We start from the raw sequence: 15,046 nt of genomic DNA on the forward strand, positions 1-15,046 counted from the left end.
TGAAATGTACCGTTTACATAGAAACATAGAAAAAAGGTGCAGGAGTAGGCCATTCGGCCGTTCGAGCCTGCACCGCCATTCAATATGATTATGGCTGATCATCCAACTCAGTATCCTGTACCTGCCTTCTCTCCATACCCCCTGATCCCTTTAGCCACAAGGGCCACATCCAACTCCCTCTTAAATATAGCCAATGAACTGGCCTCAACTACCTTCTGTGGCAGAGAATTCAACAGATTCACCACTCTCTGTGTGAAAAATGTTATTCTCATCTCAGTCCTAAAAGATTTCCCCTTTATCCTTAAACTGTGACCCCTTGTTCTGGACTTCCCCAACATCGGGAACAATCTTCCTGCATCTAGCCTGTCCAACCCCTTAAGAATTTTGTAAATTTCTATAAGTTCCACCCTCAATCTTCTAAATTCTAGCGAGTACTAGCCGTGTCTATCCAGTCTTTCTTCATATGAAAGTCCTGACATCCCAGGAATCAGTCTGGTGAACCTTCTCTGTACTCCCTCTATGGCAAGCATGTCTTTCCTCAGATTAGGAGACCAAAACTGTACGCAATACTCCAGGTGTGGTCTCACCAAGACCCTGTACAACTGCAGTAGAACCTCCCTGCTCCTATACTCAAATCCTTTTGCTATGAATGCTAACATACGATTCGCTTTCTTCACTGCCTAGGTGGTTTAGTTGGTGTTTGCCCAGTGAGTCTACAACCACTGGAGAAAGGTTGTTCAGGGGGTTATTTAAGTTTTGATAAGTTAAGCAGGATTTGAACTTTGTGATGGGAATGCTGCTGTATAATTTATGTAGTCTTACAGCACACAAACAGGCCTCACAACCCACCACTAACCTCTCTGGCCCCGAACCTCCCCCTTACCATAATTATACACTTATCCCATATTTCTATCCCTTTGTATCTTATGATCTTGGATGTTGGTTTTGGTTTCATCTTTCATATTGTATTTTCATTCCATTCCTTATCTCTTTGCTCAAACAAATCACATGGCAAACTTTTATTGCACTTTAAAAACCTGAGTTATTATTGTGACTCTCCCAAGGAATTTATTGTCGACGAATCTATCCTTATCATAATTTTTCCCCTTGAATTTGTCTTTAGTTTGCAATTTTCAGGCACTGTTGGCCCTTAGTAAAGTCTTGGCTGGGAGGCTGAAGAAAAATCATCTTGAACCAGGACATAAACAGCTTTCCGATGGAAGGCCACCTTGCAAATTTTAATACCAATGTCCATATAATCATTTGGGCAGAAAATGCAATGTTCACCTAAACATATATTGAATTCAAGTCATTGCATCTGTAATATTTTTTTTTTTGCTGATTTGATGTACTGTAGTGGCGCCCTGCTAGCGCACGCATATATCGAACCCGGCGTTCGGAAGCCGCGGTCACGTGACTCGGGAGGGGCTGATGTTTTTGCGCGGTTTTTCCCTTGCGGGCATTAGTTCAGCGCTGACCACCATTGTGGGCAGACGTATCTGATAAGCCTGCATGCTGCAACTTGAACTTTCGAATAAAGATCTGTTGAAAACTTCAGTAGTCGTTTCTCACACCACTGAAGTACAATTTAAAAATAACATAGCCAATTTAGCATCCTCCAAATTAAGAAAACCACGTCTCATAATTCTGTACACTACCTCTAGGGCACATGTTATATCTACATAAGATTATAAATTAATACCACATTTATCATGTATGATGTAACACATTACATGTACCTGTACCAGGTAACACAAAACATGTGGTATGGGGGTATTTGAACCAATTGTTTCTGAGGTTAAGTCCCTTCACTGTCTCGAGTTGGCAGTGGAGTTCAATGATTAATTTTCACCTCCAAACCAAGGGGAAAATGAATATTCCTCTGCACTATTGAGGAGCCAGGGAGGAATGAATGTATAACACCAGTGTCAGATAAGTGGCAGCCATTTGGTTAACACATAAAGAATAACCTAGTCTAAAGAGGCTCCCCGACTGGAAACATCACCTATCCATGTTCTCCAGGGATGCTGCCTGACCCGCTGAGTTACTGTAGAGGTTTGTGTCTCTTTTTGAAAAAGAATAACGGCGAGAACAGTGTAGGACACAGATGGAATTGTACTCAAAGCATCAAGAGAAGTGAAAAGAGTTAAAGTGCGAGTCAATGTGGTCCATTGAAACAACCTCACTTGGGGAAGTTGAACGTGATGGGGCAGAAGAACCTCCATGATCTGTGTCCATGTCTGAACAGGTTCGATGTCTGTGTGGTATCCGCCAGCATTCAAAAGATGTGTTTATTAATGCAGACTCACCAAATAAACTTAATTGTGGGCATTAGAATATACTCATTGAAGTAATAGTACTTGCTGCCACAAAGCACCAATAAATGCAATGGTAGATAGACACAAGATGCTGGAGTAACTCAGCGGGTCAGGCAGCATCTCTGGAGAAAAGGAATAGTTGACGTTTCAGGTCGGAACCCTTCTTCAGATTGTATTTACTGAGGCCAATTGACCAACAAACCCATCTGAAGACGGGTCGGACCCAATACGTCACTTATCTCTTTTCTCCAGAGCTGCTGCCTGTCCCTGCTGAGTTACCCCAGCATTTTGTGTCTATCTTCGATATAACCCAACATCTGCAGTTCCTTCCTACACAATAAATTCAATGGTCCTTTAACACTGAGTCGGATGTTCAAGGTGGCCGCTAATGGTAGCATGCGTGAGAGGAGAGGACAGTTTGTATAATATTACAATAAAATATCAAGGGCAAGGGAGGGAAGAGCGGATAAATGGATTGTCTCTAAAACCTGCTGCTCTAAGGGGAACGTGTTGCAACAGCTGGTTAATCCCACTCACGGGAGGAAGATGCATTGGATCATTAAGTCTGGGTACATTAGCAAGTAACTCGCTCAGGATGTTAAATATGCAGTTAGCAGCAAAGATCCTGTAGCGGAGCAAGATAGACCACTCCTTCTAAATGCAATGGGCTGACGTGTAGTACGCAACGGAGCGGAACGTGGGCCTTTTTTTCATCCATTTCCGTAACCCGACCCGACCCGGCCCGACTCGCAGTGTAATCAACGTTGCGGGGGAACAGTTTGTGTTAATAAATTATAATTCTGAAAATGAGGAGAAGATTTTTCCCAAATAACTTTTATTTTTACGAGGATGTTTCCGTAACCGGCTTCCGTCTCCGCACTAGTATCCTGCGGGATACTATATAAAAGTTTGCATGTCCTCCTCATGACCCATTAGCCAATGTACATAGATACATAGATACATTGGCAATAGGTGCAGGAGGAAGCCATTCGGCCCTTCGAGCCAGCATCACCATTCAATGTGATCACGGCTGATCATTCACAATCAGTACCCCGTTCCTTCCTTCTCCCCATATCCCCTGATTCCGCTAGGCCTAAGAGCTCTATCTAACTCTTTTTTGAATGCATCCAGCGAATCGGCCTCCACTGCTTTCTGAAGCAGAGAATTCCACAAATACACAACTCTCTGTGTGAAAAAGATTTTCCTCATCTCAGTTCTAAATGGCCCACGGCTTATTCTTAAACTGTGGCCCCTGGTTCTGGACTCCCCCAACATCGGGAACATGTTTCCTGCATCCAATTCCTGAATAATTTACATGTTTCTATAAGATGCCCTCTCATCCTTCTAAATTCCCTGAATTGTCCAGCAAACCAAGGGCTTGCTGTTTGGTGGATTAGTCGATTATGGCTGCTTGCATGAGTGAGTGTTAAGGGCCTGTCCCACTGTACGAGGTAATTCAAGAGTTCTCCCGAGTTCTCCCCTGATTCGAGCTCGTGTAATGTACGTAGCGGATACGTAGGAGCTCGCACGATTAAAAAGTAACAATTTTTTTCATCACAAGTATTTTTTTACTCGTGGGCATTCTTCACAGTGTTGAAAAAAGTCACGAGTTTACCGGATTTCCCGAGTACCTACCGTTACGCCTACGAGCCGCTACGTGACATCCACGAGCTCCTACGTACCCGCTACGTACATTACACGAGCTCGAATCAGGGGAGAACTCGGGAGAACTCTTGAATTACCTCGTACAGTGGGACAGGCCCTTAAGGAATATCCATGTGGAATTGATGGCCATGTGAGAGGGATGAAGGTACAGGGAGATAAGTGAGGGGATAGGATTGAAGGGAATACTCCGAGAGCTGTCATTAACTTGATGGCTAGATGCCTTAAGACATATAGATGTGTGGCAGGAGATGGAGGGATATGGATCATGTGCAGGAGGATGAGTTTAGATTATAGCATCATGCTTGGCATGGACATAGTGGGCTGAATGGCCTGTCCCTGTTCTGTTATTTGTCCTATGTTCTATGATATAATGATTGTGTTTATATTTATCTTTGTTCGCATTTCTTGCATTTCTCTTTGTATGTCAGAATAATCTTTGAGCGCACGGCGGCGCAGCGGTAGAGTTGATATCTCCCCGTGACCGCGTGGGTTCTCCCCGTGACCGCGTGGGTTTTCCCCGTGACCGCGTGGGTTTTCCCCGTGACCGCGTGGGTTCTCCCCGTGACCGCGTGGGTTTTCCCCGTGACCGCGTGGGTTTTCCCCGTGACCGCGTGGGTTTTCCCCGTGACCGCGTGGGTTTTCCCCGTGACCGCGTGGGTTTTCCCCGTGACCGCGTGGGTTTTCTCCGTGACCGCGTGGGTTTTCCCCGTGACCGCGTGGGTTCTCCCCGTGACCGCGTGGGTTTTCCCCGTGACCGCGTGGGTTTTCCCCGTGACCGCGTGGGTTTTCCCCGTGACCGCGTGGGTTTTCTCCGGGTGCTCCGGTTCCCTCTCACATCCCAATGACGTACAGGTTTGTAGGTTAATTGTCCCCAGTGTGCAGGACCCAACTACGGGTGATCACTAACGTTGGTCGGCGTGGATTCGATGGGCTGAAGGGCCTGTTTCCACACTGTATGATCTCTAAACTAAACTAAACTAAACTAAACTAAACTAAACTAAACTAAACTAAACTAAACTAAACTAAACTAAACTAAACTAAACTAAACTAAACGTTATCCTTAATGGTTAGTCAGACATTTCTGAAATAAAAGCAGCAAATGCTGGAACACTCTTCAAGGATTTGTCAACAGAACTTGGGAATCTTGGTCTGGCATCAGGTTAAATCTGGGATACAGATTAAAGTCATGATGATAGTGCTGGTGCAATGTTAAACCATTTTGTACCAGTGACCTTGTTTCCTACAGATACATGGTAATACGAGCACCACTGTACCTTAATTGGTACATGTGACAATAAAAGACCTTTGAATGTGTGTCATTCTTGCCACGAAAACCGGCAGATGTTCAGGGAATGGATTAGCAGTAAGCTTTCCAATCTGTTTCATCATTATTCTTCTAACTGTAGGGTCACAGGGTCATAATGTTGTCTGTCCGTTTCCTCCACAGATGCTGCCAATGCGACTGATATCTAATGAAGCAGCTTTCTCTTAATTAAGTTGTTGTTGTTGCCTGGTGTATACAACAGAAAGCCAAATATCAGAGTTATTACACCACATTGTTGCGTGTGTGTGTGTGGTGAGTGACATTACGTCCAGTCCACTCCAGAGTGTGTAACCCCTGACTGACTGAGTTTACAATAGAGACCGAGCATTTCACCTCCACTTTAACCGTGTGGGTTTTCGCAACGCACTCTGTATAAAGAAAGGCCCCGACCCGAAACCTCGCCTATCCACTCATTCCACAAATATTGCCAGGCCCCTCTGAGTTCCTCCAGCACTTTGCGTTTTTTGGCTCAGGATCGCAGCACCTCCAGTTTCTCCCTTGTATCTCTGTATTGGGAGAGCTACCTGTAATTACTGGAAGGAACTCAGTGGGTCAAGCAGCATCTGTGGAGGGAAATGGACAGACGACTTTTGGGTTGGGAACCTTCTTCAATCTGAAGCAGGCGCCGTCTGTCCATGGATGCTGCCTGGCCCTTTGAGTTCCTCCAGCACTTTGCTTTTTACGCAAGATTCCAGCATCCGCAGTTCCTTATGCCTTCACTTTATCTGTTCTGGGTCGGGTTCGTGGTCTGATTGCAATCCCACAGTGTAATGATTGGCTCAAGTGTATTCTGAACCAGCCTGGTAGGGGTCATCCATTTTCAGGAAGGGCAAAATATTGAACAGAAAAAAATAATACAGATGTTGGCAGCTGGCAAAGTCAACGCTAAATTGAGATCCTGTTGCCCCAGGACTCAGAGAGTTTGGGCAATGTATTTTCCTGTTGCAGTCAATGACAGCGAACATGTGTGTTTGCGATGCTTTGAAGATTTAATAAAAAATAGAAGAAAGAATCATTAATACAAAACCCACATCTATATAATGGTGGGATATTTATTCACGTAACAAACAGATAGTGTGTCCGAAGGGTCCCGATCTGAAACATCACCTCTCCATGTTCTGCCGAGATGCTGCCTGACCTGCTGAGCTACTCCAGCATTTTGTGTGTGTGTCTTTTTTTAGATGTTCAGCCACTTTCACCGAATATCATGATCGGAGCTAATTCACCTTACTGTGTCACCTTTCTGGCGTTTTGTCTAATACTATGTTGATTTACCAAGGCAGACGCAAACTGCTGGAGTAACTCAATGGGACAGGCAGGCAGCATCTCTGGAGAGAAGTCTGAAGAAGGGTCTCGACCCGAAACGTCACCCATTCCTTCTCTCCAGAGATGCTGCCTGTCCCGCTGAGTTACTCCATCCAGCATTTAGTGTCTACCTTGGATCTAAACCAGCATCTGCAGTTCTTTCCTGTGCATTGCCAAGGCGATGGGTACAAAACCGGCTTCACCGACCTCTCACCAAATGGCATGTTTGTCTTGCAGGCAATGGACTCCACCAGGAGATAAACCTGCTGCAACTCATCTCAGAAAGGACTCCGTACACGTCCAAGGTTGAGGGAGTGGACGGGGGATTTGGGATTGCCTTTGAGCCGGGTTTCACCCCAACGCCGGTCCCGGCCAGGACTCTCTTCCCAGAGCCGTTCTACCGTGACTTTTCCATCGCGGCCACGCTGCAGCAGAACGACAGGAGAGGCGGGGTGGTCTTTGCCGTGGTCGACCCCACCGAGACGGTCATCCACCTGGGGCTGAAGCTGTCGGCGGTGGAGGAAGGCCAGCAGGTCGTGGTGTTGTACTACACGCCGCCCGGCTCGTGGTGGTCCAACAAAGCAGCCTCCTTCGTGGTGTCGGCCCCACGCACTAAGCGGTGGAGCCGCCTCGGCATCAGCGTGGACGGGAACACGGTGACCCTCCACCAACAGTGTCAAAGACCACAGCGGCTGAAGCTCAAAAGGTCATCCGAGCCCCTGGAATTTGACCTAGGTTCCAAAATATTCATCGCTAATGCTAAACCACTGGACCCAGACAAGTACACCGTGAGTTATATTTCCTTCTAGCTTTCACACACACACACACACACACACACACACACACACACACACACACACACACACACACACACACACACACACACACACACACACACACACACACACACACACACATACACACACACACACACACACGCACACACGCACACGCACGCGCACACACACACTCACACACACACGCACACACACACGCACACACACACACACGCACGCACGCGCACACACACACACAGCTGCTGTGGATTGAAGGCAGGGATTAAAGATCCCCTAATCTCTGATTAATCTGTGCAGCCACACAATTCTTCCAAGTAATGCAGCTGGGTTCATAGTCCTGTTATAGACAGAAAGGCCCTGGAACTCAAATGCCTGCCGACTAAAAATCCTAGATTAAAATAATCAGGTCATTGTGATCTCTCAGTCCAGCTGTTAGGAGACACAATTCTACTTACCACAAAGCCTTAGATTTTAGTTAAAACATGATATTTAGGTGGCCTGTAAGGGGTTGAAGTTATAGGTGGAGAATGATCACAATACTTTTTTCTTTTGCCTGTTTGCAAATGTCAAAGATAAGAGGTATAGCTTTAAAGTGAGAGAGGGATAGTTTAAAGAAGGTAGGTGTGGCAAGTGTGTACAATGGAACGTGTTGTCAGGGGTGGTGGTGGAGGCAGGTACTGTATGATAGTGGCATTTAGGAGGCTTTTGGAACGGTACATGGATATGGATCTTGTATAGGCAGAAGAGATGAGTTTATCTTAGCAGCATCTTCAGCACAGACATCGCGAGCCAAAGGGCCTGTTCCTGTACCGATCTGCAGTTCATGTTCTAGCGACAGGATTGCCAACTCTTTCTATCTATAATTAACATCAATATAATATTGATGTCCCACGATACTCGCAAGGGCTTGGCATTGATTGATAAAGGGCCCGTCCCACTTTCACGACTTAATTCAAAACCTCTGTCGAGATTAAAGGACCTAAAAACAAAATCAAGATCATGATAATCTACGAACTCCTTCGACCTACCTACGGACTCGTTACGGACAATCTACCAACTATGTTCACGAACTCCTACGAACGCCTACGAATCTGTCTACAAATTCCCACGACTATTTCGATGCCCTCCTTAGGAGTAAAAAGTTGCAATTTCTTTCATCCCGACCAATTTTTTTAACTTGTGGACATTTTTTATCGGGCTGGAAAAAAACGTCCCGACTTACCTGATGCCACGAGTACCTACGGCTGGCATAACGAGCCGCTACGAAGTCCTACGACCTCCTACGGACTCGTTACGGACATTCTGCGAGTTTGAATCAAGGGGAAAAACTCGGGGGAATTTGTGAATTACCTCGTGAAAGTGGGACAGACCCTTAAAGGACAGATTGGGGCAGACGACTACAGACTAAGAAGGGAGACATAAATGCTGGAGAATTGAGAGATATGTGTATATTGAACTGAAGTGTTCTGTATTTTTGCTTGTGCTGCAGCAAGCAAGAATTTGTCCCCCTATCTGGGACACATGACAATAAACTCTCTTGACTTGATTTGAAACTCAGTGGGTGAGGCAGCATCTATGGAGCGAAGGAAATAAGCAACGTTTCGGGTCTTGACCCGAAACGTTGCCTATTTCCTTCGCTCCATAGATGCTGCCCCACACGCTGAGTTTCTCCAGCATTTTTGTCTACCTTCGATTTTCCAGCATCTGCAGTTCCTTCTTAAACATTTTGTCCACTATAAACTAAGATGTTAGGTGCGACGAAACATCTTCAACAGGAAGGTTTGGTGGGCCAGATTGCATCAGGATGAGGATTCTTGAGTTGAGGACCTTGGCATTAAATCATGGAGGGATTAAACTGAGAGATTGTGTCCATGGCCAGAATTGGAGGAGTTTAGATAATGGAGGATCGATCTTATGGTTGAAGGGGATTACGGTGATACAGGTAAGGGACACCATGGGGGAACGTCAAGGAACTTACTTAATTAGGAACCAATGGGAGAGAGCAAGCAGGAGGATTGCTGGCTAAATGGGACACGAGGCAGTAGGGAGAACATAGAACGTGGAAAGGTTCAGCGCTGGAGCAGGCCCTTTGGCCAACTGCAGAGTTTTGGATAAGGAGAGGTTGGGCAGGCTGGGACTTTATTCCTTGGAGTGCAGGAGGCTGAGAGGTGATCTTATAGAGGTGCCATGTCAGGAGATGACAGCGTGAATGCTCAGAGCCTTTTTCCAAGGGGAATGTAATCAGGAACTAGAGGGCAGAGGTTTAAAATGAGCGGGGAAAGATTTAATGGGAACCTGAGGACAATTTTTTCACACACAGAGTGGTGTGTATGGAACGAGCTTCCAGAGGAAGTAGTTGAGACATGTACTAAAACAACCTTTAAGAGACATTTGGACAGGTACATTGACAGGAAAGGGTTTGAGAGACATTGGCCAGACGTAAGTTAATGAGACTACTTGGATATCTTGGCTAGTGTGGAGGAGTTGGGCCAAAGGGCTTGTTTCAATGACACCATAAGTGCTCATTTAGATGTTTCTTAGTTGTTGTGGGCGCGCTTGCTTCCACCACCCCAGGTGTGTGTTCCGTGAGTAAACTCATTCTACCTGACACCTCATTAATTGTCTCAGCTTGGCAACAACAAAACTCATTACACTCCAGACTGTTGAATTGGCTGCGAAAAGGGCTCGCATCCGGATTCATGATAAGTGGCGGTGTTTATTGCGCCTTGACTGATTTCCGCATGCCCAGAGCGAGCAATGCCAGGAACTGTGGCATTGAATGGCACGGTGGCGCAGCGGTAGAGTTACTGCCTTACAGCACCAGAGACCCCAGTTCTATCGTGACTATGGGTGCTGGCTGTACGGAGTTTTACGTTCTCCCCTTGACCTGTGTGGCTTTAATCCGCGATCTCTGGTTTTCTCCCACACTCCAAAGACATACAGGTTTGTAGGCTAATTGGCTTGGTTAATAGTAAATTGTCCCTAGGGTGTGTTGGACAGTGTCAGTGTGCGGGGATCGCTGGTCGGCGCGGACTCGGTGGGCCGAAGGGCCTGTTTCCGCGCTGTATCTAAACTAAACTAAACTAAAACTAAACAAAACATACAGGTTGAGAACAATCTGATGACATCCAGATCTGTCAAATGGATTGGTTCCGTCCTAATTACAAAGTTTTACGAGGGAGCTTTCACTGTGGTTCATCAACTGCACCAATAGGCGAATGGCTCGCTTGTCCAAGGGATTAGATGTCAACGATGCTGGGATTTGGAATGATTGCATTAAGGGTTGCGGGATGACCAAGTGTCAGGTTATACTAGAACCTGCTTCATAAGTTGCCAGAGCAGAAGTAGGCCATTCGGCCCATCAAGTTTACTCCGCTATTCAATCAAGGTTTATCTATCCATCCCTCTCAATCCCATTCTTCTCATAACCTCTGACACCCATACTGATCAAGAACCTGTCAATCAGCTCCTTAAAAATATCCATTGGCTTGGCCTCCATAACATCCTGTGGCAATGAATTCCACGGATTCACCACCTTCTCACTAAAAAATTCCTCCTCATCTCCTTTCTAAAGCTATGTCCTTTTATTCTGAGGCTATGGCCTCTTGTGGTTCTGCTGGTAGACTGGACATTCGGATAAGAATGTAACGCCTGAAGTTGGTGGAGTGAAATAAGATTTGTAGGAAGGAACTGCAGGTTTAAACTGAGGATAGACACAAAATGCTGAAGTAACTCAACGGGACAGACAGCATGGGTGATGGGAATGGGTGATGTTTCGCGTCGAAAATCGAGCCGAAACGTCACCCATTTCTTCTATCCAGAGATGCTGCCTGGCCCGCTGTGTTACTTCAGCACTTTGTGTCTCTCTTTGGAGTGAAATAAGAGTCTAGCACTCTTCGACCCATTTTACTGTGTTTACTTAGCTCCGTAAACGCGGTTAACTGAGTGACTTTGCTCAATAAACTGTCTCTTCCAGTACATTTCAAAGGTTGACAAAGCAATTCAGTTTGCAACAAGTCCAGCCCACTCCTTTTTTTTGGGTTTGGACATTCTCGCGAACCTTTTGTTCTTTGCACAGCTTTGCAGACGGCATGGAGGCTTGGTTTTTGGAATCTGAAACATAGCCAAGGAGACAAAAACAAAAGTTATATCTCCGTGTTTAGACTTTGAGGAAATATTTAGGACACCTTGTATCTATGGTGTCATGGACTGGAAATGATTCAGGGCTTCAAGGCTGTGCAAAAGCTCGCATTAAATGTTGCATGTCTTTAAAAGACTTTTCCTTAAGTGAGAGGAATAGATCGGGTCGATGCACAAGTGTCTCTTGCCCAGAGTAGGTGAATCGAGGACCAGAGGACATAGGCTTACATTGAGAGAGGAAAAGGTTTAATAGGAATCTGAGGGGTAACTTTTTTTCGCAAAGGGTGGTGGGTGTATGGAACGAGCTGCCGGAGGTGGTAGTTGAGGCAGGGACTATCCCAACGTTTAAGAACATTGACAGATATATGGACAGGACAGGCTTGGAGAGATATGGGCCAAAAGCAGGCAGATGTGACTAGTGTAGCTGGGACATGTTGGCTGGTGTGGGCAAGTTGGGCTGACTCCATTGACTTAAAAAATGGAGAGTATTCAATCTGCTATCTGAATCAATACAGATTTAAATGTTAGCACACTAGTATGTAATTTTGTGGTTTTATGGAACCCAGGTGTCCCCGGCAGAGCTCTGAAGCACACAATATTTGGCAGATATTGGAGCCGTTAATATATAATGTTTTATCAGCTCTAGGAATCTACGTCACTAGCAAACAAGCTCATTACCAATGACATTCCTAATTGCCCTTACAAGGAGCCGCCTGTACATCATTTACACCATAGTACACTATTGAATTGTTTTATATTCATAGTTCAATACATTGTAAAATTAAATAGCATAATGTTACATAGATACATAGAAAATAGGTGCAGGAGTAGGCCATTCGGCCCTTCGAGCCAGCATCACCATTCAATATGATCATGGCTGATCATCGACAGTCAGTACTCCGTTCCTGCAATCTCCCCATATCCCTTGATTCCGCTAGGCCTTAGAGCTCTATCTAACTCTCTTTTGAATGCATTCAGTGAATCAATCTCTGCCTTCTGAGGCAGGGAATTCCACAAATTCACAACTCTCTGGGTTGGCAAAATAAAGCATTATATTTTCATAAAACCAGATATTATTATTTAACAATAAAGTTGGAACATAGAACACACTAAAATACCCAACTATCTATCTTATATCAATAACATTCATCGTGCATTAGGAACATAGAGCAGTACAGCAAATGAGCAGGCCCTTTGGCCCACAATGTCTGTGCTGGACATGATGCCAAGTTGAACTAAACTCATCTGCCTGCACATGATGCATATCTCGCCATTGCCTGCTATTTCTGCAAGGTAATTTCAAGTCAAGTCAGATTTATTCGTCAGGTGCACAATAAAGTGCAATGAAATGAATTTGCCAGCAGCGGTACAATAAAAAAAAGAACACACAATACACAATAAAAATTTAACACAAACATCCACCACAACATTCATCACTGTGGTGGAAGGCACTAAGTTTAGTCAGTACTCCTTCATTTTCCCGCGTGGTCGGGACCACAACCCTCCGCAGTCGCCGCTGCGGGCGGCCAGATGTGCAGACAAGGTAAGTCCTGAATTGGTGCTTCCCTACCGGAGACCGCGGCTTCAAGATGGTGTAGGCCGCAGGCCGGCGGTCAAAGATTTAAAGTCCCCGCCGTGCCACAGTTAGAAGCACCGCGGGCCGTCGGTCAGAGCTCTTCTCCACCAGGGTCCCCAATGAGGGATCCCGCTCCGGTTGGTAAGTCCCCGCCGCGCCCGCGGTTAGAAGTAGGCCGTGGGCCGTTGGTCCGAGCTCTTCTCCACCGGGGTCCCCAACGAGGGATCCCAGGCTCCGGACGCCGCGCCAGCTGGAGCTCCGTAGACCACAGATTCAGACTGCCGCGGACTAGCAAACGGAGCGCTCCCTTCCAGCGAACCCCCGGCGAGGGTGCGCCCGCTCCGCGATGAAAAAGTCTACGCTGCACCCACTGCTGAAGCCCCCCGCACGTCTCCGGGTAAGGCCGCACCGATCCTTTGTGTTAGGCCGCGAGGGAGGCGACATGGAAAAAGTCCTCTCTCCATGGAGGAGGCGACCGAAGCGGTTTCCCCCTTATCCCCCCCCCCCACACCACCCCCCACACAAGACACACCAAGAAACATTAAAAACACACATTGGGACATATTAAAAAAACAAAAAAAAGTTGAAAAAACGAACACGCTGCTGGCAGGGCAGCTGGCTCACAGCGCCCCCACCGACCGAATTCTCACCTTTTTTGTTATTAGAATGCATTCGTAGTCTTGCTTTGATCAGAATGGCATAAGGCCAGCAACCTCATTAGCATTCATTGGTCTGAACCAGTAGCTGGTCATTCATAACACTCAGTGTCCGCTGTCAGGCTTTTCTCCATCAGGGAATAACTAGCTTTCATTGTGGGCTCAGAACAAATAAACGGAAAGAAAGTTAATGGCGAGACGCAGCTCTGATTAGCAAGGTACGTAAGGATGGACACAAAATGCTGGAGTAACTCAGCGGGGCAGGCAACATCTCTGGAGAGAGGGAATGGGTGATGTTTTGAGTACAGTCCCTTCTTCAGACTGAAAGTCACGGGAAAGGGAAACGAGAGATATAGACAATGATGTAGAGAGATAAAGAACAATGAATGAAAGATACGCAAAAAAGTAAAGATGATAAAGGAAACAGGCCACTGTTAGCGGTTTGTTGGGTGACAACGAGAAGCTGGTGCGACTTGGGTGGGGGATGGACGGTGAGAGAGGGAGTGCAGGGGTTACTTGAACTTGGAGAAACCACATTTCGTCTGGATAGAGAAACAAAATTAATGTTTCAGTTAGAGTGGGAGTCGGGAGAGGGAGTTTAGAAATATGGACGGGTAAGGTGTGAAAACGACAGATCAAAGCAGACATCAATAAGGAAATGTAGAATGGTTCATTGTTAGCTGAGGGGGAGGTGACAAGGAGGCATCTCCCCTGACTCTCAGTCTGAAGAAAGGTCTCGACACAAAATGACACCCATTCCCTCTCTCCAGGGATGCTGCCTATCCCGCTGAGTTAATCCAGCATTTTGTGTCTATCTGGTGTATAACCAGCTCTGCAGTTCCTCCTACACAGGGAAGGAGGAACACAAGGCACAGATTTGAAGCAAAAGCAAAGCAAAATGTCGGGGAGATTGTGAGGAGGAAAGTGGCAGTGATGTTGGGCTGGTGAGAGGAGAGGCCATCAAGGTTCATGAGGAACTTGGACCCGTATTGCAAGGATGGAACCAAACAGCGTGCTGCACAAGGAGCTGGCATCCACTCGATGGGCCGAATGGTCCATGTAATGCCATGATCTAAAGACATTATTTGCTGTATTGCTTGATTTCTGCTGCCTCATTTCACAATCTATTTCATGTATTAAAAATTCCCCCACAGATCTGTTCCCTTTTCTCCAAGGGAATGATAAAATCTCTCCTCTAAATCCAGTTTAAAGGATCACAAATGCAAATCCCCTAAAGCCAAAAATAATAGTGCTAAACAACTGAT

At 46.1% G+C, this 15,046-nt stretch overlaps 1 protein-coding gene across 1 annotated transcript in view; it reads left to right on the top strand.

Moving 5' to 3' along the window:
• Window positions 1-15,046, top strand: part of LOC116981724 (collagen alpha-1(XVIII) chain-like) — a 76,489-nt gene that overhangs the window by 14,782 nt on the left and 46,661 nt on the right. Inside the window, exon 2 of the mRNA XM_033034778.1 lies at window positions 6,850-7,400. Within this exon, the coding sequence (XP_032890669.1) occupies window positions 6,850-7,400 (551 nt within the window). The remainder of the gene's footprint in view (window positions 1-6,849; window positions 7,401-15,046) is intronic.

This window comes from Amblyraja radiata, chromosome 16 (genome assembly GCF_010909765.2).
Source record: "Amblyraja radiata isolate CabotCenter1 chromosome 16, sAmbRad1.1.pri, whole genome shotgun sequence".
NCBI classification, from domain to species: domain Eukaryota; kingdom Metazoa; phylum Chordata; class Chondrichthyes; order Rajiformes; family Rajidae; genus Amblyraja; species Amblyraja radiata.